Consider the following 25,926-nt stretch of genomic DNA (forward strand, 5'->3'; position numbering starts at 1 on the left):
AAGCCACTGAATTTCATTTAAGTTGCTTTTCTTTTGTAAGCCCAATATTCTTTTTTTTCCCATAAAGGATAATTATTTATATGCTTTAGATATTTTTATGAAGGTGAATTTCAGACCTTTTCTTGTAAAATTATCTATTAGCTGAGACCTTTTAAATGCAACTTTTTCTTTTAAAGTTATTTTTGAGCCACTTTTAACGTATAAAATTAAATTTTCTTGGTATTAATAATATACTGTCTTATTTTACTTAGTAGTCAATAAATTACATGTTAATTCTGTGTCAGTATAAGCTAAATGCACATATTGTAGCTAAAATTGAAACATCTTCTAAAAATTAAAATGATTGTACAGACAAGGCACAACAGAAATTGGGAACTGACATTCAGGCTGAAGGCATATGGTTTGTTCACTGAAGAGAAAAAAGTTCTCTGAACAAAATGTAATGTCAAATAAAAACCAGTCTCACCATTATGTTCTGAGACTATAACCTTGAGGTTGAGTTTTAAGCCCCTCAAAACCCTTCAGGTATTTTAGGGTTGTACATTGTTAAAATGTATATTCCATAGTAATAACAATATGCTATGAACTTCCCTACAGATGGGTTGAGAAAATACATCATTTACATTCTCATGTTGTAAGAGAATGGCCATTATTACACTTCAGTGTTCATTTACCACAGTTTTATCAGTAAACTATCTTTGTGTATCCCCAAGTGGGACAACTCAAAGTATAGAAGAAAGTGTTTAGCTATATGGAATAATACTTACGATATGAATACTTAAAGACTTAAAATTTACAAAATACACCTAAGACATTCTGGTAATAAAATGTCTTACTGCTTTTATTCAAGTAAAAAAATATTCTTCCTCTTGTGATTTTGTTTTTGTTTCATTGACTAAAGGTAGCTGCTGTTTGTTACCAGATGGAGGTTTTGAATGAAAGACAAGTCGTCTTCCCAACTGAAACAAAAGAAAAACAAAATACTTAATATTTTTTGAGCATAGCCATTTTCTATTGAAATTTGTGAAATACCAATATTAACTTGATTTTTACAAGGAATAATATGGTTTGTAACATTAATCACAGTTAAAAGGGACTTATAACCTAACGGATGTCTAACATGCTAGGCAAAGTTGAGTAGCAAACTGGACACCAGTAACTATGCAGAAGGAACAGCAGTTAGGTTTTATTGGGAAGTGGGAAAACTTAGGTAAAGTCATCAAATAGTATATGGTTCAAATGTGGTCAGCCTAGAAAAGCACCATGTTGAAGGCCACCATTTTATTTCTCAGTAAGTGCCATAGCCAGTTTTTCCTCCATGGTTGGAAGAGATGGCTTTCTCCTGTTGAGCACCTGACTAGCATTTAGAAATCTTGTTAAATAAGAAGTCCAGAAAACCATGTACCATCTTGAACACTGGTTGGCTTCTGGAGGTGTTCCCAACAGAAGAGGCTTTGGGAAACCCCGAGTTCATACCTATTCATTCTCTCTGGGTCATATATACTCAAGTATATTACTACTTATTTTTCTCTTTACTTTTGGGATTCCCTCCTCCGCTTTTTATTTTGTTTTGCTTTTATAGCTGAATTTGTATACATTAATGTATAAGTGGGGAAACTACCATAATTCTATGAGATTTGATGGGACATTGCCACTGTGTTCAAAAGGCACTATTGACATTGTAGGACAATTCTTATGTGAGATTGTCCCCTGCATTGCAGGCCCGAGAGAACCTGAATAACAATAGCACTTTTCCCCATCGTTGTAACAACAAAAATATCCTTGGGGGACTAGAATCTTTGAATTCCTTCTGCAATATCGGAATTTTTAACTGTCAAAGATCTTTGGTAGCATTTGTTATTAATAGTGTCTGAGAAAATTAGCAATGATGAAGTGTCCTAACTGGGTCAGCTTCTATCAGAGGTCTTTGTGTGTTGTTGATTTATCAGATAACCATTTTTTCCCCCAATTTTTTCCAGTTTTAGTTTTTATGTTCATTTTTAGTCTGTTAATTCACTACACATCAAGTATCCATGATGTGCCAGGTATTAGGAATACAAACGTCATAAAACTCATGGTCTAGGAGGAAAGGTGAATATATTAAAAAATAATAATTTCAATTTGGTGGGTTTGCTAAGTAGTCCATGTGGAAGGGTGATGAATGGTTAATTCTTGGGAGGAGAGGACAGGTGAGGAAAGTCTTCATGGAAAGAATTAGATAAATACCTTTTTTAAGATGAAGTATTTATTTCAATAAAATATTTTGAAGTAATCATTTTTTTGTCATGGCACATATTAATCCCCATACTTCGGAATTGTTTTCAAGTTCTTACCTCTTGAGGTTAGTTGTAAGGCACACAGTAAGCATTCGTTATGTGTTAGCTATCACTGTGGTAAGAATCAGCATCCGCAATAGCTTTGCAGATAACCATGAAATTGTCTTTCTGGAATATATTTCAGATGCTATCCCAGAGGAGGGAAAGAGTGGCATATAGAAACAAACTCCTTACCCTGTGTAGAACTGATGGACCACATGTACGTGACTACCTAATCCCAAACTTCTGATTGGACAGGTAGTCTTGCAAAATAAAGAACTTTGGCTTCTGGTCCTGATTGTGCTGCTAAGTCAAAGTGACTCTGGGCAAATCATTTTAACTCCAACTGTCAATCTCATTGTCTTTACAATGTGGGGATTGTACACAGTCCCCACAGTTACATGCGATTCTCTGGGTTCACATCTCCAAAACATTACTGAGTGAAAGAAGCCAAGTTCCTAGTTATCATTAGTAAGAAAAAGAATATGTACATAAATACATATTTGTGTATGTATATTTCCAGAGGGATGCAAATGAACCTGTTAACAGTGGTTGCCTTCAGGAAGGGGAACTGAGGAAGACTGACTTTATACTGAATACTCTTGTATATTTTGAACTTTGAACAATATGCTTTTATAATCTATTCAAAAAAACAAGAAAAAAATTATCTGATTTTAATGAACCTAGGTCTAAAAAGAGGAGAGAAGAGGCTTCTTTTACTAAAATGTGTGTCTAATTGAGAACTGGAGAGCCACTAATTTGAATTATTCTAAAAGTAACAAGGAACCAGAGAGACCAATTGTAGCTGTGAGCAAGAAAGATTATCTTTCTGAAGTTCAACCTGGATAAGTTAGACGAATAAAGTATTTTGTTTTTGTGTTTTGTATCACATATTGATATGGCTGGATCTATTAATAGCAAAACAAACCTTTTTCTTTGGTTGTGCTACTGCTTTTTCCAGAGCAGCTTTTAGCCTTTCCTCTTGGTGTCTTTGTTTTTCTTTCATTTTCTCATCACGAAACCTGTCACAAGAAGGGAGAAACATTCTTGTAACTATAAATCACATTGAGTAAGAAAAGTACATTACTATTTGTTAATGAGCCATGTGAATAGAAGACCTCCTTTAAAGGTAAATGAAAATGACACTTCATCTTTACTCATAACCGTGGCTTTTGAATATTCAGGTAAATCTCGACAACAAATACTATTTTGAAATGGCAAGAAATTTCATCATTTTGGAAAATATAAAATATACCCAGATCTTGGTCTATTTTTTTTCCCCCCCAGAGACAGAGTCTCAGTCTGTTGCCTAGGCTGGAGTGCAGTGGCATGATCTTGGCTCACTGCAACCTCTACCTCCTGGGTTCAAGCAGTTCTCCTGCCTCAGCCTCCCAAGTAGCTGGGATTACAGGTGCATGCCACCACACCCGGCTAATTTTTGTATTTTTAGTAGAGACGGGGTGTCACCATGTTGCCCAGGCCGGTCTCGAACTCCTGACCTCGTGATCTGCCCACCTTGGCCTCCTAAACATTTCAGCACTTTACAGATAGTTTGTATAATAGCTACTTGAATTAACTTTCAGCTACTTGTTCCTCTTTTTAAAACTTTTAATTGAAGTGTCACATACATACAGAGAAGTACACAAATAAATGCATAGCTTAGTGAGCTGCCACAAAAGTGTACCTTCCAGTTAATCTTTTTGAATAATATCCTTAAATTGTGAGCAAGAAATGCTATTTGTCATACTCTCTTTAGGGTTGTTTTGAGGGAAAAATTAATCTGTGCAACTTATCAAGTACAAGGTGGTGAGCAATAGGCACTAAATATGTGATAGCTATTTTATGGACCTATTTAATGATATTCTAAGTGTAAGGTTATATACTAGGGAATGGAAATAACATGTACTGAGCATTTTTATTGCAAAATTAGGTGCCGTGTTAGGTGCCCCAAACCATGGGGAAAATCAGCTAAAATTCTTTTTAAGAAGAATGTAAGTAATTGGAATTACATTCATGTATCACTGCTAAAAATGAGTTGTAATTACACTTTGGTGCAAATATATTTGCTAGTGTAAAAAAGATGGAAGTGCTGTTAGTGTAGTCATAATGAGGTCATCTTAGGGAAGGAGTAACTTTTCATTTATAGTTTTTTTTAAAGCTTGCTTTATGTTCAATAAGATCCCATCAGGATCACCATAATATAGTCTGGACATCATTTTTACTATGGGTAAGCATATCCACCATACATCCATAAAGTAGTAGGCAATAACAAAATATCTAACACTACTGGCTAATATTTGAGTACTTACTATGCGCCAAGCATGCTCTCATAATTTACTTGGATCATCTAATTTAATCGTCACAACAACCTGTATTTATCAGTATTACTCCCGTTTTACGGATAAAGAAACCGACTAGAGTGCTTATGTTGCCTAAGGTCACAAAGTCATAAATAGTTGAACTGAACTCACTCAGCATGGTCTAATCCCCAAGCTGGTAGCCAGAGTACCAATCTGCCTCTCAACATGTTTTTTGCCATTATGTGAACATTATCCCACTTGTAAACATTCCCTACATGCCACAGTAGGCTAGGGGTCATATTTACAGTAATCATTGCCTCAAACTAGGACAGTAGGCCCTCCGTATTCACAGTTCCACATCTGGGCATTCAACAAACTGCAGACTGAAAATATTTGGAGAAAAGCCCCAACAATAAAAATAATACAAATTTTAAGAAATACAGTATGACAACTCTAGCATTTACACTGTTTTAGGTATAAGTAGTTGAGAAATGATTTAAAGTATACAGGAGGATGTACGTAGGTTATATGCAAATATGCCATCTTATATGAGACATGAGCATCTGCAGATTTTGGTATCCTTGGGAGGTCCTGGAACCAATCCCCTACAGATACCAAGGGACAACTGTTTGTACCTAAAAGTTCTTATTTAACTTGGTATAGAAATTTGTAAGTGAACGCATTCTGAAAGGCCCCAGTCAGGCCATACCACCCTCAATGCACAGATCTCCTTTGAAGGGCACCAAGCTATGCAAGCATGTGGGGGATGGGGTGCGGCTCCAGGGATGATAATCCTCATGAGGTTGTCTTGAGGAATAAATGAGTGAATGTTGAGGAATAAATGAGTGAATGTTGTGTACATGTTGACAGTTATACACTGCGGAAGACCCTCATTGTGTTGCTCAGACTTTCAAACAATTCCGTCATTAGGAATTTGGAGCCCTTCATGGGAGAACAACAGGTAGATTGAATCTGCTTGAAGTTTTCCCATGACAGGCTCCTAATTCTATATCTTGGATCCTTCACCACCAGTGCAATTCTCCTTCCCCATGATAGCTATTCAAAAATTTTCATGTAATTACTTATTCATAAATTTCATATAATTACAAAGATTTGCTTTTCCAGGCTAGTTTGTCCATCCCAAACTAGGTCAGTTGCCCCTGGTGAACTCTCTGTTCACCCAGTTCCTTCCTTCGCGGTGCTCATTACCATTGGTAATGACACATTTATTTCCTAAGAGTATTTGATGAATGATCTCCCATGCTAAACAATAGCTATATGAGGAGAGCAGGGCTGGATTTCATTCCTCCTCACTGTGTCCCTGTAATATGACATTACACAAGAGACTTGCTAATGTGTTTGTGGAATCTGAGCAAAACCAGCTACTCATTAAGTCATTCTTATCCTTATTGACTGTACTTTTGCCGCCATTCTTTCTGTTTCATCCTCTCAATTGCCTCCACATTTTCTTTGGGAATGGATTCGATGAGGTCACACAGTTCTGCCAGGCGAGATTCTACTTTTACCAGCTTTTGAATTGGGTTGAGGCCGTCATCCTCAGCATCTCCAATGCAGACTTTGTATACTTGAGTAATCTTTTTACTAAGTGAGTCTATCAGTATTTCCTGAGATTGAGAAGAGCAGAAAACATTAACATCACATTGCACTTCAATAAATATACCATTTTACTATATTACAGTAAAATCCCATGTATATGCTATTAAATGTTTACATTTTTATTTTTATTATTTTTTTGAGACGGAGTCTCACTCTGTCACCCAGGCTGGAGTGCAGTGGTGCACTCCAACTCACTGCATCTCATCTCCAACTCCATCTCACTGCACCCTTTGCCTCCCAGGTTCAAGCGATTCTTGTGCCTCAGCCACCCAAGTAGCTGGGATTACAGGCATGCGCCACCACGCGCAGCTAATTTTTGTATTTTTAGTGGAGCTGGGGGTTCACCATGTTGGCCAGGCTGGTCTTGAATTCCGGACCTCAGGTGATCGGGCTGCCTCGGCCACAGGCATCAGCCACTGTGCCTGGCCTAATGTTTACTTTTTTAAATGAGAAGTTTTAATAAATCATTGAGAAAATGCAGCAGTGATATTTAACCTATATTATAATTTATAGAGCATTACTATAGAACACCTTGGATTATTTTCTTAAAATATATTGAACTCTAGATATAAAAAGTAATTATAATGGGCGGAATATTTTTTGCTTGAATGTTTTTGTATATCTGACTCCATAAGAATTCAAATACAGGCAACAAACATTCTAAATCGTTTTTTTGCCACTCGGATGCATTTCCTTTTGGCACAATATGTAACCCAGCCCCCCTCCTTTTTTGCATGTATTACTCTGTTATAATTGCGAAACTATAATCATCCTATATAATAGTTCTCTGCCTTATCCTTATAGACCAGGAGAGCAGGAGCTACATCTTATGCTTAAACTTACAACTAAAACAGCGCTTTGCACATAACTACGCACTGAATAAATGTTTGCTGAATAAATGGCTGAATGCATTCTCAGAAAAAAAAGTTGCAAGCAAACAGGTACCCAGGCTGGCCTACCAAAGCCTTTTTAGAAGTATCATTTTCACTGTTTTCGTTGGGAAGCCATTGCAGTATTCTAGTCTAAACAAAAGCTTAGGCCAAACCTTGCTGATCCCTGTACCTCGACACTGTGCCGTTTAACTGTTGGTGGAGATTCTTGAGGTGGTGGGTAACTTGTCTCAGGACCGTAAGAAAATTGTCATCCTCTGTCTCCATTGTGAACCCGGTGTTTGCAATTAAGAGCTCAACAAACTGCTGGGCAATGTGAATCACTCTTCAGGTAGCATTCTGCCCCATTTCCTGCTTCCACTCAAGAAGATGAGAATCACCATAAAGCCAGCGACAAATAAGACTCAAGACAGAGGTGGCTCCTGGAGCCATGGGAAGCCCCTCCTGGAACCACAAACACCTTACAGAGCCACCAACACAATTACAAGCCAAGATCTGATACCAAGAGTACTTCCAACAGCTTTTCTCTTCCACCTCCTAGCTTAAAAAGCTTTCTGATGGTCCTGTTTAGCATAAAGCTCCTTTTTACCTTCGTAAGGTAACACTTATTATATTTCCTATTTACATGAATGACATGATCCTTTTAGAAAACTTGGAGAAATACATAATAATATAAAAGAAAACAGCAAAAGTCCTATATTGGCCATAAATTTCCCTTTTCCCCTGTCTCTAAAATAACACTTACTGTGTTTCCTATTTGTGTAACAACACATTCTTTTTCTAAACCTTGGAGACACAGAAAAATATAAAAGAAAATAAAAGTAACCCATCGGATTGAAATATTGTAAATTGCATATGAAAACATTGCTGCAACGTGAGTCACTAAATAAAGCACAGAAAAATCCTTTAAAAATATATTCACCACAGGTTTTGAGGAAAAACAACTTTAAGATGAGACTGGTTGCTAGTTGATGGAAATTTCTGAAGGAGACCTCTTGAACACTTAGATGGCTTTAGAGATGGATGAGCAGGGCAGTGGCTTTTTACGATGTCTTTTCTACACCACCACCCCCTCCCCCTTTTTTTCTTAAATTCCCTCTTCTGAGAGGAGAGAAAATGGCGAGAAGAGATATTTTCTTAATATAACAAGGTAAGAACAAGAGATAGGAGAGGAGAATGAGATGAATGAAGGTAATTCACATATGAAAAAGGGATTGAGAGCCTGGCCTGACAAAGCAAAAAGTCAAAAGGGAGCACAAGGCACAGGCCAATTGATGACAGGGAAGGGAAGTTTCAGCCCCATCCCTGGAACTGCCCCCAGATGGCAGGCCCAGCCCACAGTACCTCAGAGGAGGAGCTGCCAAGGGAGTCTGCCCAGGTGAATGGGACAGGAATTATGGAAGACTGATCAGAGAACTTCAGGTGCCTTTCAACAGTGAATGGGAAGTGATATGACCAGAGCAGTGTTTTAGGAGGAATCATTGTATCAAAACGGGAGAGGGGAAATGTTGGGGGGGGGGGGGTGGATATCTAGATGTCATTGAAAGTCTTTTCAAACTCAAGGGTTCTGTCATTCTAATCCATGTGACATTCTGCTGTGTGTTGACTGTACACAGTTCTCTCAATTGCAACTGATCAGCTCCTTGTGCAAAGAAAACAATAAAACCAGAGATCAACACATTCCTCACATTGAACAGTGGAGCAGTTTATGTTCCATTTCATGTTCAATGAAGAAGTAACAACTGCTACACTAAACAACATGGATGAGTCTCACAAACACAGTGTTGAGAGAAAGAAGCCAGACATGTTACATGATTCCATTCCAACAGAGTTCAAAAACAGGAAAGCTGATTGATGGCATGAGACGTCAGGACAGTGGGAAAGAGGGCTGGTAAAGCCTGGAAGCAGGTGTGAGGGAGGTTTCCAGGGGCTGATAATGGTGTATTCCCTGATCTGGGGGGTAGCACATGGGTGTGTTTGCTTTGAGAAAATTTCTTGAGAGGTACACTTGTGATTTGTGCACTTCTCAACATTACATTATACTTGAACTTAAAATGTTATTTTAAAAGTGAAATATTGGATCAAGGGCAAAATTTTTAGGGGATTAAGTATCATTAAGAGTGTGGAAGTTTTGAAAGACTAAAATTCATTTCATACTGATAGCTCCAGAGTAACATAATTTATGAATATCACAATCAAATATGTCAATTATACCTCAATAACACTGGAAAAGAATCTTTTAAAAAATGAGCTGCAGCTAAATTTACTCAAAGGATTATGTTTTGTATATTCTGAGAGCTGAAAAAATGGAGGTAGAGAAGGAAAAAATCCTAAGAATATGCTTCCCTCCCAATTTTCCTGCTTCACCTCCCCTTCCCCACCCCACATTTCACATCTCTAGAAGACACTATGGATTATTAGTCCCATTTCCGCAGAGTGCAATACATGAATGCCAAATTTACACTTGTGATCAAAATTTCATGGATAGCCATTTAAAAAGGAATTTTACGTCAATTCTACTTTCTTTCTTTAGGTATCTGGTTGCCTCAATGTTAAAGAGTATCAAAAATGCCGCTTCTATTTTTTAATAGTTGCCCCAAACTTGGATGAAAGGGGCTTGGTTGGGATGGGGCAGGGAGGAGGGGAGATATCACAGATATTTATCAGACATTTTGCATGTCAATTGGTTTCAGAATTATTTTAAACAGTTGAAGTGTGGAAACCACTCAAGTGTCCATCAACAGATGAATGAATAAACAATATATGGTATAAACATACAATGGAATATTATCTAGCTGTAAAAATAATGCAGTCCTGATACAAGCTGCAACATGGATGAACTTTGAAAACATTATGCTAAATGAAATAAGCCAGACACAAAAGGACCAATATTGTATGATTCTTCTTTTGTGACGTACCTAGAATAGTCAAATTCAGAGAGACGAAGTAAAATGGTGGTTGCCAAGGGCTAGGAGAGGGAGGAATGGAAAGTTATTGTTTAATGGGTATAGAATTTCAGCTTTGCAAGATGAAGAGTTTTGGAGATTGCAAAACAACATGAATGTACTTAACACTACTGACCCGTACATTTAAAAATGGTTAAGATGCTACATTTTTATGTTGAAAAGATGAAAAAGTTGTGGAAATAGTGGTGATGGTTCCACAACATTGAGAACATACTTAATGCCATTGAATCACATGCTTAAAATAGCTAAGAAGTAAATTTGGTTATGTATATTGTACCACAGTTTTAAAAAAATGGTTAGAAAAAAACAGCACTGAATTGAAAGGTGGCTATCATCACACCTCTTGGCCCCGGCAATGCACAACCCCATCCCCTACTAACTCAGGGCACTATAACTCCCTAGGAAATGTGTGTGTGTGTGTAGGAGCCATAACCAGCTTGTGCTTTTTGTAACCCTGTTCACCTGTGGGTAGGGGAGGACAGTCTTCTTCTGATGCAGTTCTCCCAGTTCTACTTCCGTTTGAAAATCAAGTTCATATCCATAAATGTGATGTTGTGGCAGGCCAGGTCTCACTAATGCAGGCCTCCTTAACAACTGTTTTCAGTACTGACTGAGTGGTTAAGTTAAATAGTAAAAGCCAGTGCCCTTATACAAAGGCTGGAATGTAACAAAAGCCCACCAAGAGTTTTGCCTAGACCTTTCCAGGGTCTTAAAGAATGACAAAATAATGAAGGAATTCTCAACAGGACTCATTTAAGATTAAACAAGTTTTATTGGGGATGAAGAAACTCCAGGCCTCCACAGACAAGTTTATTGGGGATCTGAAGGAACTACCCAAACCTCCCTGATTTAGCAGGAGACAAGATAAGGGTAATCACCCCAACATCTGGACCCATTTAGATTAAGTAAATTTACTGAGGCTCCAGAGGAAGGTAGGTCTTCAGGACTCAGACCTTAGTTATAGATCAAAAGAAGTTAATCACTCATGTCTTTAGATGAGTGCACACTTACACACAGACATATAGCTTAGAAGGTATATAAGCTCTGGAAAACTTTGTAATTTTGAGTTGGTCTGGCAATAATTTCTAGGCCTTCTCCCTATAACCAGTTACAGAAATAAAAACTGTCTTCCTCCCCAGTTCATCTGCATCTCGTTATTGGGCCACGAGAAATAGCAGCCCAACCCTCAGTTTGGTCCCGAAACAATGTTAGCCTCATATATTAGCTTTGAATTTTTATTTCATTTGAGGTTTTTATAAGGTAATCAATGTTAGATGGAGCTGGTTGTGGGTCTAAAAGCTAACCTCATCATTCATTCAACAAACATTTATTGAGCACCAACTTTAAAGGGACCCTCAACTGAACGAAGAATAATAAGTCAATCCCTGCACTCGAGGGGGTTTGCATCTAGCTGAGAGATGAACTTCTCAATAAATAAGTGTACTAGCACATATCACAGCTGTTTTGATAATGAGTCTATGCAGGCCTGAAGAGGCAAAAATCTAGTACAGGCTCAGTGTTGGGAAAATTTTCTAGTCAGTGTTGAGTCACTGTTAATTGTGTTGATTCATGGCTTCCTCTGTTAATTACTCCTTGAATTACCACCAAAATGATAACACACAGTGAACTACTACATATGTCTAGGCTCTGAAGAAATGTATTTCGAGGGGAAACTATGGTCAATATCATGCATTGCAAAAGAGCAACGTTTTAAGAGAACCCCAATGCCAATTTGAATGCTTTCTGCCTATGTAAATTGGCTATTACATAATGGCAAGATAAATTCCAAGCTGGCTTTCCACTTCTGTCATCAACCTAGGACTTGTGATTTGCTTTAACTCTCCTATTCACATACTTAGGACACAGGGAATAAAAATTATAATCATAAGCCAAAATGAAATCACCATAGGCAAAGAGTGATTTACCTGAGCATCTGAATTAAATTCTCCAAAGCTAAAGAGCTTGGACTTTAATTGCAATTCTGCTGCTTTCTCTTCTTCTCTCACACAGTTAGCTTTAAGCATTTCTTCTTGCTCCAAAAGAAACTCTATGTTGCTATTTCTATTACAAAAGAAGAAAGAGACCCTCATCTGAAATTTGTGGTTAGTGAAATAACCATCAGTCAGGAGTTTTAACACTCTAGATCATGTGTCAAAATCCATGTAGTGAGCCAAATACAAGTCTGTATTTGAAGACATTGCCAAAGTACATGCAACTTTTCAAGTTAAAATGAGAAAAATACATGCACAAATGCTGTTTTTAACTTCCATCAGAAGGCATTTTCTTCCCCTCCCCTACTTTTGTGGTTCCATTCGAATTCCCCCAAATAGCAGCAGAGCTGAGGCATCAGGAACCCAGTGTTCTCAAACGTGGCTGATAATCAGAATATGTGGGGAGCCGAGAGGGAAAATATAGACTCCTAATTCCCTCACCTAAAGATTCTGATAAGATCCTCTAGAGATAGATTCTATATATCCCCCTTTCCTGCCTACCTGCACCCACCCTGTCCCAGAAAATCTTATTGTGGAGGTGGGTGGAGGGCCATTAGACACTGTGAAGACTGGAAAAGATACAAGGATTAAAAAGTCTCAGAAATGGTAATGGGTAGCTGTGAGATAATGATTTTTATTTAGATTCTTCTGAACAAATTAATTTGTTTTGAAGTTAAATGTAGTTTGACCTATTGTTTAAAAAGATTGCCATCTTCTGGCCCAAAAAACTGTTCTGAGAAAAGGTTCTACACATTTTTGGAATGAGTAGATACAAAGATTTATTCTCTGTAATTCAATTCTTTTTCAAGTTTGTAATACTATATATTTTTAGATGAGGAAGGAATTTTGTGAGGGATCAAATCCAGCTGCTTTCCCCTGACAGAAATCCTTTCTATATTCGCCCTGAGATATTGACAGGAACTTTATAAAATGATATAATATTTAATCACAAAAATTATTTTTCTGAGAGTCACAGCCAATGAAAATACATTTGTTAGCATTATCATCCACAGCATGATTTGGTAAAGTAAATGACAGCTAGCCAAGTGATAGGGCGAAAACTATACCGGACAAAAGTTAAGGCAGTAGGTACCATTTTAATTCTTTTTAGTCATTTTTCAAAGTATCTTTGATTATTACTAGTAGGAAAATACGTTGACAAGTGAAAGGAAGTAGGGACAAAATTAAAGCCAGTCTATTCTGTGTAAATACGACGTCTACGTTTTGCACTCCACAATGTAAACTATTAAAAACCCCAGCCTACATTCACAGAGACCACGAGGAAGAGCCACATGTGAGTGAGTTGGACCCAGGCTCTGGTTAGAAATTGCTTAATGGAATAAATCTACTTGTTTATAATGACTTACGTTTTATCCTGTATAACTTTTTCTCTTTTGTTTACCTCTTCAAGATTTTCATCTACATCTTGGGAATATTGAAACAAAGTAAGATTCTGCTCTTCCAGCTCTCTGAGGACTTGTAGTAACTCCTCTGGTTCCTTGAAATAAAGTGCTGGCTCCTAATTAATCAATAATGAAGAATATAATTTACTTAAAAATATGCTACCTATGCACATGTGACTTATCTAGAAAATACAGTGGGGTAAAGGAAGACGGTTCTAAGGATGAGGGAGACACAGGTAGGAACTTGTATGGGAAACTTGCCTATATCCAAGTGAGAGCTGGCTCTCAGAAAGAGCACATTTGAAGTGTTGTGAGGAGATGAGGGTGTTAAAAAAGGGATGGGGAAGAAAAAAGGAAGAAGAGGGTGAGGAAAAGGAGACAGCAGAAGAGGAGGCAAGTGCGGGAAAAAGGGAAAGGGAGAAGGAATAGAAGAAAGATGACAGGAGGCTGAGTGAAAGTAATTTTCTCCCCACATTTTAATTATTTTATATTTCCTACATTTTTAAGGTAAAGTATGTGTTACCTTAAACATTTTTTTAAAAAATGACTTGGGCATTTGCACACCCATGTTCCTCATTATTCACGATAGCCAAGACATGGAAGCAAGAATGTCCATCAATGGATAAATGAATTAAGTCAATGTAGTATACACATACTATGGAATATTATTCGGCTTCAAAAGGAAAGAAATTGACGGGGTGCGGTGGCTCACACCTGTAATCCCAGCACTTTGGGAGGCCGAGGTGGGTGGATCATGAGGTCAGGAGTTCAAGACCAGCCTGAGCAAGATGGTGAAACCCCGACTCTACTAGAAATACAAAAATTAGCCAGTCATGGTGGTCGGTGCCTGTAATCCCAGCTACTTGGGAGGCTGAGGCAGAGAATTGCTTGAACTCAGGAGGCGGAGGTTTCAGTGAGCCGAGATCGTGCCACTGCACTTCAGCCTGGGCAACAAGAGTGAAACTCCATCTCAAAAAAAAAAAAAAAAGGAAACAAATCCTGTCATATGCATAGATGAACCTTGGATACAGTATGCTAAGTGAAATAAGCCAGGCACAAAAAGACAAATACTGTGTGATTCCACTTACATGAGGTATCTAAAATAGTAAAACTTTTAGAAACAGAATGTAGAATGGCAGTTGCCAGGGGCTATGGGAGGGAGAAAAGAGGAGTTGTTTAATGAGTATAGAGTTTCTATTTTGCAAAATCAGAAAGTTCTAGAGATCTGTTGCTTATAGTTGACACTACTGTAATGCACACTTAAAATGGCTAAAATGGTAAATTTTTTACATGTTTATTTGTCACAATTTTTTAAAAAGATGACTTGGATAAGGTGTGTAATATACAACAATGAATGGTATTTGTTATCCCTTTTGAGTTTCTGTGGTTGCATTTCGGGTGGGGTTAGCTCAAAGTCAATCTTGCAGCAATAAAGGGTTGTTTTGTTGAAGGCCTATTTATTTTGTGGTTCAGCTACCCAACACATCTCAAGTCCCAATAAAATGCAATCAGCAAGTGGCTATTTTTACAAGAAGATTGTAGATTTTATATATATTTTTATATATATAAAAATATATATCCTAAATCATTACCTTCTTCTAGATACTTATTTGTTATAAAATGTCTTATGACAAAGATAGATTATATATCCAATTGGAGAATAGTATCAAAATTATATTTCTTTCTGGAAGGTTTGTGCAATATTTTGAATAAAATATTTTAATTTCAAAAGAATAAATGATCATCAGTATTTTTCACCAAACCCAATATTTAAACCAGCAAATATAATCTGGTTACCAAATCAACGTCCATTTCATCATCTAAAAGGAATTCCAAACTGTCTTCTGAACCGAAACTTTCAGCCAGGCTGTAAAAGAAAAAAGAAAAAGAAAATGTCTGATTTGTGAGCCATTTTCTGTCAACAGGTTTGCATTCCTTTCTAAATTGTCATTGGAACCCAACTGTAACATAATTATTTTCAATAGCAGGTTTAGCCTTTTAGGGAACTGCTGATTGCAGAAATCAATGGATCCCATGAATATACAAAAGAAAATTGGATTCTGTCCCAGACAAAGCTGACATACACAAACAATGAGACCACATGGGAGGGCCATACCATATGGTACCAATTATTTGAGGTGCATCTATAAAGTAAGGTAACTTTATTTTTAAAGAAACACATGACAGCCTATGTTGCCTCATCCTTTTGTCCTTTTAATGCATTCTTCTTGAGAATCTAAATGTGCTCTACTTCTGAAAATGAAAGCTGTATCACAGCCTTCTGACTGTCCCCAAGTAAGGCAATGCTTCTCTCTTTAAGAGCAGATTTTACTTCTCAAAATATCTTCCAATCAGGCTGACAAAATGTTGGTTGGGGTGATGGACAGTGAGATACCTCCTTAAAGCATAATCATGTGGCTTGGAAAGTGGCTCTGGAAAAATCCTGTAAGAGATCAGTGGAAACTGATTGCAATATTAAAGAAGCAGGGATAGGGAGAGAGTAAGTTGGCTGTTGTTGTGATCTAGGTCATTAACACTTTCAGATAGAGGGCAGTGATGATGGCAACGATGAGTAAGTGTGTGGGGAGGGAGGAGAATTTAGAGATATATGGAAGAATGAAATCATGGGAACCAAAAATAGAAAGGGCTCTTGGGGCCATGAGAGAAGAGACAAAGATGACTCCAACATTTGTGGTCTGGAGCCTGGAAAAATGGAGGTAGCACTCACAGGAAGGAAAAGGGCTTACAGATGGGATAAGGAAAAGATTAATATTTGCTTTATTCATGTTGAGTTTGAGGGGACAAAATACACACCTGGAGCTGCCTATTGAGCAGTTGGAGAGAAAGTGTGGGAAAACAGAAAGGACCAGGGACATAGATGAATTTTAGGGAAACATACCCTGAGAAAGCATTTGACATTACAGTCCACCCTTCTCTGCTCTTGGGTTGAGCAACATAACTTTCTAATCACTCTCTTCCCACCTCTCTGATACTCTTGCGGTCTTTTGGGGCTCCTCCTCAGTCTTCTTCCCTTCTCCTTCTACCCATTCTTTTGGGGAGACCTCATCCATCTCACGGATTCAACCACTGTTAATACACTAATGACTCTCACATCTCTATCTCTTTCTTGAGCTTTAGATTTCAGTGTCCAACCTTCAACTGGACGTCATTACCCACATGGCTGTCCCACAGGGAGCTAAAATGAACATCCAAAATCACACTCCTTCTCTTCTCCTCAGGCAGGCCTGCTCCTCTTACTGGGTTCCCAATATTATTGGATGGCAAGACCATGCACCCAGTTGCCATGCTAGAAATCTGGGCATTATCTGTAACCACTCTCTTTTCCTGACACTTCCCTCAATCTTTACATAAGCTGTTCAAAGTCCTGTCAGTGCCACTTCCCTATGTCTCTCACAGCCTTTCCTTCTTTGTTCCCGATGCCATTATCTGGTTTAGGCAGCCCAATCTCTCTCACCTCAATTGTGACAATAGGCTCCTAACTGGCCACTGTACCTCTAGTTTTGTCCTCCACCATTTCATTCTCTAAAATACTGCCACATCCATCTTTCTAAAGTGCAAATAGGATTGGGTCTCTGTCACACTCTTGTTTAAAACATACAGTGTCTCCCCAGGGCCCTTGGGACAAAGCACAGGCTGCTTAGGTAGATAGCACCACCACTTCCCTGCTCATGGTGCAGTGCCCATGTACTCCTTGAGCCTCTCCCCCTTTTACCCAGAATGATAAACCTGCCATTCTGAACAGAGCCAAGCTCTGTCATCTCTGTACCAGAAAGCACTCCCTCTTCCAGAGCTTGTCCTCACTAACTCTTCCTCCTCTTATAGACTCAGCTTAGAGGCATCCTGTTCTGAAGCACATTCACTGATCCTGCCCTTGCCCTCCCATGCCCTCACCTCTCCTCTGGGTTAAGAGTCCTACCTTTGCATGCCTGTGGCACTCTGGGCTTATCCTTCTAATAACATTATCACATTGTATTGCAATCAACTTGGCTGTCTTCCTCCCTAAATGGTAAGCCCCTTGAGGGCAGAGATTGTCTTTTATTTATTGTTGGGGCACTCAATAAGTATTTGTTGAATGAATGGATGAGACTAGGAGAGTGGTGAGCTTTCTGAGGGAGCGAATGTGGTGTCTGCATGTTACTGTGAGCATCTAGATGCAGAAAAGGCATTTGGCAGGATTCAACGCTCATTTTGATAAAAACTCTCAGGAAAACTGGAACAGAGAAGAACTTTCTTAACTTGATAGAGTATGCACATCTACAAAAATCCTCCAGCTAACATTATATTTAATGGTGAAAAACTGAATCCTTTCAAGACTGGGAACAAGACAAAGATATCTGCTCCCTCTACTCTTATTCAACATCAAAAGTTCTACTCATTGCAATAAAGCAAGAAAAAGAGATAAAAGGCATAAAGATCAGAAAGGCAGAAATAAAGCTGTCGCTATGTGCAAATGACATAATGGTCTACTTAGAAAATCCAAAGGAATCTTTAAAAACAAAACAAAATTCTTGAACTAATAAGTGAGTTCAGTACGGTCAGGGTATACAATCAATTGTATTTCTCTATATTAGCAATGACTGCATGGACACCAAAATACAAAGTACAATACCATTTACAATTGTTCAAAAAGAAAAGACAAAAATATTTTGCTATAAATCTAACAAAACATGTATAGGATTTGTAAGCTGAAAACTACAGAAGGCTGAAGAAATCAAAGAAGATCTAAACAAATGGAGAGTCAGACTGTGTTTATGGATTGGAAAATGTAACATAGTAAAGAAATCAATTATCCCCAAATTGATATACAGGTTTGTTTTAGTTTCCTAGGGTTGATGTAACAAATAACAGCTTAAAGCAACAGTAACTTATTCTCTCACAGTTCTGGAGGCTAGAAGTCAGAAATCAAGGTGTCAACAGGCCATGTCCTCTCTGAGAGCTCCAGGGAAGAATCTATTAATACCTTTCTCTTAGCTGCTCCTATTGCCAGCAGTCCTTGGCTTGCAGCTACATCACTTCAATCTCTGTCTCTGTCTCTGTCATCACATGGCATTCTCCCTGTGGCTCAGTGTCTCTTCTTTTGTAAGGACACCAGTCCTTAAGGGTCTACCCTAATGACTTCATCTTACTTTGATTAAGTCTGCAAAGGTGTAATAAAAATATATATATTTTTTCCAGATAAGGTCATGTACATAGTACCATGGGTTAGGACTTCTACATATCTTTGTGGGGGACATAATTCAACCCATAAAAAGGCTTAACACAATTCCCATCATAATTCCAGAAAGTTTTTTTGTAGATATAGATAAGGTTATTTTAAAATTTATATAAAAAGAAAAAGGAGCTAGAATAGCCAACACAGTTTTGAAAAACAGGAATTACATAAAAAAGTCTCCCTGACCTCGAGACTAATAGCTACAGGCCATTTCCTGTTCCCTGTGTTGTGTCTTGGAATCTGGAGCAATGAAGACCTCTGTGCTCTTAGGCGGGTCCTTCCTGTTTTCTCTATTGTTTTGGAATTCTTCTGGACTCGACCCAGTCCTAAGACACAGATCTTCAGTGGATAAAGAACACACTGTTTGGACTGCAGCAATGACTGAGTTGACTACTGATGGCTTAGGTCACTGTCTGACTTGCAATAGTTTCAATGTGTTCTGATGATTGGTTGTTAGAATGAAAATAAGGCCCTTTGATAACAACTCAGAAATTAAAACTGGTGACATACACCTGGGAGATAACTGTCCTGTAACAAGACTGTTGCCATTTAACTATGAGTTTTCTTATCCTGTCACTTCTTGTGGGATCAAGAAAATTATGTTCCAAAGAAATGATGTTGCTATATTATCAGAGATCAGTTACAGACCAGTGCTGCATACTACCTATAAATTTCCAGTGGTTTGCTTTGTAAAGAGGCTTAAGTTCCCATCTGTGATGCATTTTGGAATGAGTGGATTTGATGTCAACACCTTGAAAGATATCACTCAAAACACAGAAGAACAAGAGTCATCAGCTCCCACACAAAGTAAAACATGTGAACCTAATTTTAGCAGTGTTAATTAGGAGCAACTATCCACGAGTCACTGCATCAATAATGCCTATGTTATAACATCCTATCCTCCCTAAGGCACGGGAGCAAGTAGTACATACTTGTCTGAGAACCAGTTCCATTAATACTATGGTTGTATCTGTCCAAAGATAAGTAGCAGTATGTTACCGGTTTCACTACCTTTGGAGTTTTGGATAACATATCTATACTGTGATATTTACACCTTTTAATGAGTTAATTTTAAGTGTAATTGCTATTCTAACTTTGTGAAATCAAGGCCATACATAATAAAGCTTGCCTATACTAAAAACAAACAAACAAACAAACAAAAAACTAATAGCTACAGTAGTCAAGATCATGTGGCAGGACAGCCACATAGATCAATGGAACAGAATAGAGAATCCAGAAATAGCCCTCAACAAATATGCCTAAGTGATTTTTGACAAAGGTGCAAAAGCAATTCAATGAAAGAAGACATTTCAACAAATGCTGCAGGAGCAATTGACATACACAGGCAAAAAAGCACCATCACCACAATCTAAACCTCACCCCTTATACAAAAATTAACTCAAAATGGAAAATGGATCACAAACTTACATGTAAAACTATAAAACACCCAAGAAAAAATATGGAAAAAAATATTTGCGTCTAAGGCTAGGGAAAATGTTTTAGAATTGACACCAAAAGCGTGAACTATAAAAGAAAAAATTCATAACTCGAAATTCATCAAAATTAAAACTTTCACTCTACAAAAGACTATTAAGAGGATAAAAAAGACAATCTACACACTCAGAGAAATTCTTTGCAAACCACATATCCCCAAAGGACTAGTATGTAATATATACAGAATTTTCAAAATCCAACAGTTTTAATAAAAGGCAATTCAGTTAGAAAGTGAGCAAAAGACATGAATAGATATTTCATCAGAGGATATAAAGATGCAAAAAGCACACGACAAGATGCGCAACATCATTAGCTACTAGGAAAATCAATCAATACCTACCAGAATAGTTAAAATAAAAGACAGTGAAAACACCAAATGCTGTTGAGGATATGAAGAAACTGGACCCCACATACAATGCTAGTGGGAATGTAAAGTGACATAGCCACTCTGAGAAACAACTTATCAATCTCTTTAAAAACTGAACATGCGGCCGGGTGTGATGGCTCACGCCTGTAATCCCAGCACTTTGAAGGCCAAGACAGGTGGATCACCTGAAGTCAGAAGTTTGAGACCAACCTGACCAACATGGTGAAACCCCATCTCTACTAAAAATAACAAAAATTAGCTGGGCGTGGTGGCAGGCACCTGTAATCCCAGTTATTCAGGAAGCTGAGACAAGAGAATTGCTTGAACCTGGGAGGTGGAGGTTGCAGTGAACAGAGACTGTGCCATTGCACTCCAGCCTGGGTGACAGAGCGAGACTCCATTTCAAAAAGGAAACAAACAGACAAACAAACAAAAAAAAACACTGAACACGCATCTACCATCCAATCAGGCATTACATTATAATTATTCCAGAGAAGTGAAAATTATGTTCACACAAAAGGTTGAACAAAGATATTTATAGCAACTTTATTCACTATATCCCCAAACTAAAAATAATCCAGATGGTCTTCAATGAGCAAATAGTTAAACTGTAGCACGTCCATACCATAGTATACTACTCATCAATAAAAAGGAACCAACTACTGATAGACCAAACAACTTAAGTGAATCTCCAGAGAATTATGCTTAGTAAAATAACCCAATCCCAAAAGATTACACACTGTAGGATTCCACTTATAGAACATTCTTGGAATAACACAATCATAGAAATGGAGAACACATTGGTGGTTGCCAGGGTTTAAGGGGAGGTGGGAGAGGGAAGTGGGTGTGACTATGAAAGGGCAACATGAAGAACCCTGCACTGATGTTCTGTATTTGATGGCATCCATGTCAATATCCTGGTTATGGTATTTGTGCTACAGTTTTGCAAGATGATACCATTGGAGGAAACTGGGTAAAGGGTATATGGAGTCTCTCTGTACTATTTCTTACAATTGTACATGAATCTAAAACGATCTCAAAATGAACATTTAATTACAAAAAAATCTGTGCCAAATGCCACAGAAGTGGGTGTCTAGAATTCAGAGGGTGCCTAGAATTCACAGCAAAATGTTTCTGTTTCTCTCAGTGATTGTCATGATACTGTGATGCTGGCCCAGATCCTTTCCTCTGGGCTGGTGTACCCATCCCAGGCATCAACATATTTTCTTAAAGAAGCTCTCTTGGGGTAGTAAGGGTTGAGAATGAGTGACTTCTGAAATAATGAGTACAAATGAGTGAACAATTAAGTGAGGGGGAAAACAACAACAAAAAAATACTTTATGATCCTAATTGCAGGAATTTTGAATCACATGGTGAAATTGCAAACACACAGGCTAGCAGAATAGCTTAATAAAAAATAGGGCAGTGGGTTCTGAGAAGCAAAGACCCAAGATGCAGGGGGCGGGGCAGATAGCTTCTGCAAATAATAGCTGTAGGTACTTAACACAAAGATTGGAGAGAGGCCTGTGAGATCTCAGGAGTGCACAGAAATGGCACCACTACTTCCAGGATCTCTTACAACAGTTACGGATACATGACATATATGTTGAGAAAAGGCTTTAAAAGTTATTTGCTGAAAACCATTCCCAGTTTCCAAGGGAGTTAGTCAAGTATATACTGTACTTTGATTTCCTTTTCTCTGGAGTGCGAGTCAGGCTTCTGCTTGGCTTTCCTGTTCAAAATGTCCAGGTGAGGCCATGCCGTTGGTGATGGTGGAGTGAAAAGAAATAACATGGAATTAGAAATGAGCCCGTGCACTTGGTGCAAGGTATTCATTTTTCTGCACAGACATGCCCATTACTTCTTTGTTTTTTTAAAAAATTATTTTATTATTGGAATGATAATTGCATAGAAAATGGAGGTCTTTTATTCTATTGAAACTGAGTTGCATGCGTAAGAATAAAATGAAAGGCACAGACTCTTCTAAATGCCTCAGGCAGAGATCACACTTTTGGCTTTTCCCTCCAGAGCCCTCACTGTCTATAACTATATATCATTCGCCCCATTGTAGTGTGTAGTTCTGGGATGCAGAACTATGTACTATTTGTCTTTGTGTACGTGGGGTCTTGAAGAGCACCTGAAACATTTATGTCTCCAATAAATACACGGTGAGTAAAGGAAAGAAGGGAAAAAAAATGGATGAAGAAGAACCAATCAGATGGGTCCCATCACCATCTTATTATTATTATTGTCTCAGCTTTTTTTTTTTTTTTTTTTTTTTCTTGAGATGGAGTTTCACTCTTGTCGCCCAGGCTGGAGTGCAATGGCATGATCTCGGCTCATTGCAACCTCCATCTCCCAGGTTCAAGCGATTCTCCTGCCTCAGCCTCCCGAGTAGCTGGGATTACAGGTATTTTTACTAGAGACGGGGTTTCACCATGGTGGCCAGGCTGATGTCGAACTCCTGACCTCAGGAGATCCACCCACCTCAGCCTCCCAAAGTGCTAGGATTACAGGCATGAGTCCCCGCACCTGGCCTGTCTCAGCTTTTAAGCTGGTACCCTAACATGTACTACGAAAAAGTATTGTTAAGAGGTGTTATTTAAACTGAGAAACTTCTATATTCAAAATTTCAAAGAGAAGGGAACATTGACACCACCTCCCACTCCCTCTACCCCACCGCTGCCCCCACACCCTACTCAAGATCCTCCAACAGGCAAAGTAGTATGTCTTAAAGTGAGCCAAAGTGGCCTCACAACCCAAAAGAATTTACTTTTCAATCAGCTGGCCAGATGCACAAGGCTTCAGGCTTATACCAGGGTCATTTCTGGGCAGGCAACTTGTATTCCTGACCTTTATCCCAATACTAAATACATCCCAAGGTTGATAGCAGGATACAGGAGAAAAGGAGTCCCCAGGAGTCAGCCTGTATTGGGGGCTGCAAACTCAAATGGATACAGGGCAGGGCAGGTAAAGGAGTGGAGTGGACCCAGTAAGAACAAAGCAATTGGAGAGATCAGACCCCTCCCACGAGAAAGTTCCCAACTTGATCCCAGACTTCAGATCTTGTGGTTTTCAAGAGAAGATAGAAATACAGATTTTTTTCATGACATATGCTTATTTTACTTTATTTATTTATTTATTTATTTATTTGAGATAGGGTCTCACTCTGTTACCCGGGCTGGAGTGCAGTGGTGCAGCACCATCACTGCTCACCGTGGCTTCGATTTGCTGGGCTCAAGCGATCCTCCTACCTCAACCTCCTCAGCAGCTGGGACTATAGGCGTATACCACCATGCCCAGCTAATTTTTGTATTTTTGGCAGATATGGGTTTTTTCCATGCTGCCCAGGCTGGTCTTGAATTCCTGGGCTCAAGTGATCCACCTGCCTCAGCCTCCCAAAGTACTGGGATTAAAGGTGTGAGCCACCATGCCTGGCCTACATGTGCTGATTTTTAAACATTGGCCACCAAGCCAAACAACACCAAAACACTGGGGCCAGATAGCGCAGCCCAGTGGGCCAAATCTCCGGTCTGAACTTGTGATGCAGAGTGGGAGGAGGAGGGTCATTCCACCTGGGAGAGATGGTGATAGTGAAGGACTTCTTGGAGTTGATGGTGGGTAGGTTAGAGCTACCTCTGCTCTAAATTAATCCTTTTCCCAAGGGTAAATTCTCTGAATCACTGGCCAAAGTCAGTCACCTCGTTGCAAATGGCCTGGTTTTCTGGACCCTGGGAGTGGGCCTGCCAACAGCAGAAGGCAGGTCCGCACCAGAGAAACGAGGGGCCTCAGCTTGGAAAGGACTTCAGGACATGTGCTGGCCAGCCAGGGGATGTCTCAGGGGCCCTCTTTCTCTGATTCTCTGCCTATTCTATCCACTCGTGCACCTCTTGGCATTTTGTGATAACATGAGAGAGAGAACCAGAGCCCCTGGCTGCTAGGATTGAGGGTGGGGTGGACACAGCCCTCCATTGTCCAGGTTGGCTTTGTAGTCCTCTATCTCCACTTTGAGATGGACACATTCGCAGGTTTTACTTTCATGAGTCCCAAATCTACCTTTACCTTGGCTGTCTCTTCCCTGAGAAGCATCTTCTGAAAGGATGGCTGTCCTCCCGGACTCCTCAAGGATGCCTTCCTTGTTAATTGAATGTAATGATAATTCTAGAAATGGAAAATGAAGAGGAGAGAGACAGAGAAAGATGGGGGGAAGAAAACTGCTGAGAAAGAGCTTTGTCTCAGGGTGAAGATAGAGTTATTGTCAAAACTTCCAGGGACAGAAATATAAGTTGGAGACATCATCAACCAGCAAACGTAATATGCAGATAGTAATATGCAAACATAATATGCAGATGGTAATATGCAAACACAATATGCAGATAGTAAGGGCTGGTCCCTGGGTTAAAAGAATGTGTGAGAACTGACTGGTAGGGCACTAGGACATCTCCATTTTCAACATCCATCTGTCGTAACTCCTTAAATCCCAAATGTTAGCTTTCAAGCCTCTGGACTGACAGACTTAACTAGTTTCTGAACATTCTCTATTTGGATCATGAACCCAGATGAAATTTATTTTATTTTATTTTATTTTTTTTAGGACAGGGTCTTGTTCTGTTACCCAGGCTGGAGTTCAGTGGCACCATCACAGCTCACTGCAGCCTTGACCTCCTGGGCTCAATCCATCCTCCCACCTCAGCCTCCAGAGTAGCTGGGACTACAGGTGTCCACCAGTATGCCTGGCTAATTTTTGTATTTTTTTTGTAGAGATGGGGTTTCACCATGTTGCCCAGGCTGGTCTCCAACTCCTCGGCTCAAGCACCCCACCTGCCTTGGCCTCCCAAATTGTTGGGATTACAAGATGGAGCCACTGCACCTGGCCCCAGAAGGACTGAATTTTAAGTTGTTGAATGCAAATACTTCTCGGTTTTTTTTCCCACTTGTTTTCCCTCTTGTGCAACACCATTTAGCTTTAACCAAATTTTTTCATGTGCTCAACACTTTACACATATGACCTAATTTAATCACACTTGGCACAGTGAGAGACCTAGGGAACTCAGCAGGGAAACCATTAGTGGTGTGTTGGTAAAGGTTTAACAACCAACTCTCTAGAAAGCAAATTCCCCCTGATTTGTAGTTCGCCAATTTCTGTGTTGTAAATGCTCCTATCCTGGAGTAGTGGCATCAGTTCTCAGCTGGGCTGCCCCTGGCTCCCATCCCTGCACTGCATCCTGGAAACTCTCTCTCCAGGTAGTAAGCTGAGGCAATCCTAGGGCTCACCTCCCTCGTTTCCCCTCTCCAAGGGATCACTCTGCTTTTTTTTTTTTTTTTTTTTTTTTTGAGACGGAGTCTCACT

The 25,926-nt window shown here is 39.1% G+C and overlaps 2 protein-coding genes across 4 annotated transcripts in view; one reads left to right on the forward strand and one right to left on the reverse strand.

Annotated features, from left to right (window-relative positions):
• Nucleotides 1–820: 820 nt before the first annotated feature.
• The window catches only part of CCDC38 (coiled-coil domain containing 38), a 73,693-nt gene continuing 48,587 nt past the window's right edge, over nt 821–25,926 (reverse strand). For all 3 annotated transcript variants that reach the window (XM_004053704.4, XM_019039367.3, XM_055357434.2), the window contains 8 exons: nt 24,639–24,737; nt 22,260–22,308; nt 15,280–15,349; nt 13,447–13,598; nt 12,014–12,149; nt 6,035–6,240; nt 3,244–3,337; nt 821–959 (listed from right to left, as the gene is read on the reverse strand). In XM_004053704.4, the coding sequence (XP_004053752.2) occupies nt 846–959; nt 3,244–3,337; nt 6,035–6,240; nt 12,014–12,149; nt 13,447–13,598; nt 15,280–15,349; nt 22,260–22,308; nt 24,639–24,737 (920 nt within the window). In that variant the 3' untranslated portion in view covers nt 821–845. The remainder of the gene's footprint in view (nt 960–3,243; nt 3,338–6,034; nt 6,241–12,013; nt 12,150–13,446; nt 13,599–15,279; nt 15,350–22,259; nt 22,309–24,638; nt 24,738–25,926) is intronic.
• LOC129525761 (oocyte-secreted protein 4B-like) lies at nt 19,021–19,722 on the forward strand. Its single transcript, XM_055357435.1, has one exon. The coding sequence runs from the start codon at nt 19,174–19,176 to the stop codon at nt 19,558–19,560; it is 387 nt and encodes a 128-aa protein (XP_055213410.1). The 5' UTR covers nt 19,021–19,173; the 3' UTR covers nt 19,561–19,722.

The sequence above is a fragment of the Gorilla gorilla genome, chromosome 10, assembly GCF_029281585.2.
Source record: "Gorilla gorilla gorilla isolate KB3781 chromosome 10, NHGRI_mGorGor1-v2.1_pri, whole genome shotgun sequence".
NCBI lineage: Eukaryota > Metazoa > Chordata > Mammalia > Primates > Hominidae > Gorilla > Gorilla gorilla.

What these genes read in the sequence shown, in the direction of transcription:
- LOC129525761 (XM_055357435.1), top strand. Translation starts at nt 19,174, where the DNA reads ATGAAAATAAGGCCCTTTGATAACAACTCAGAAATTAAAACTGGTGAC.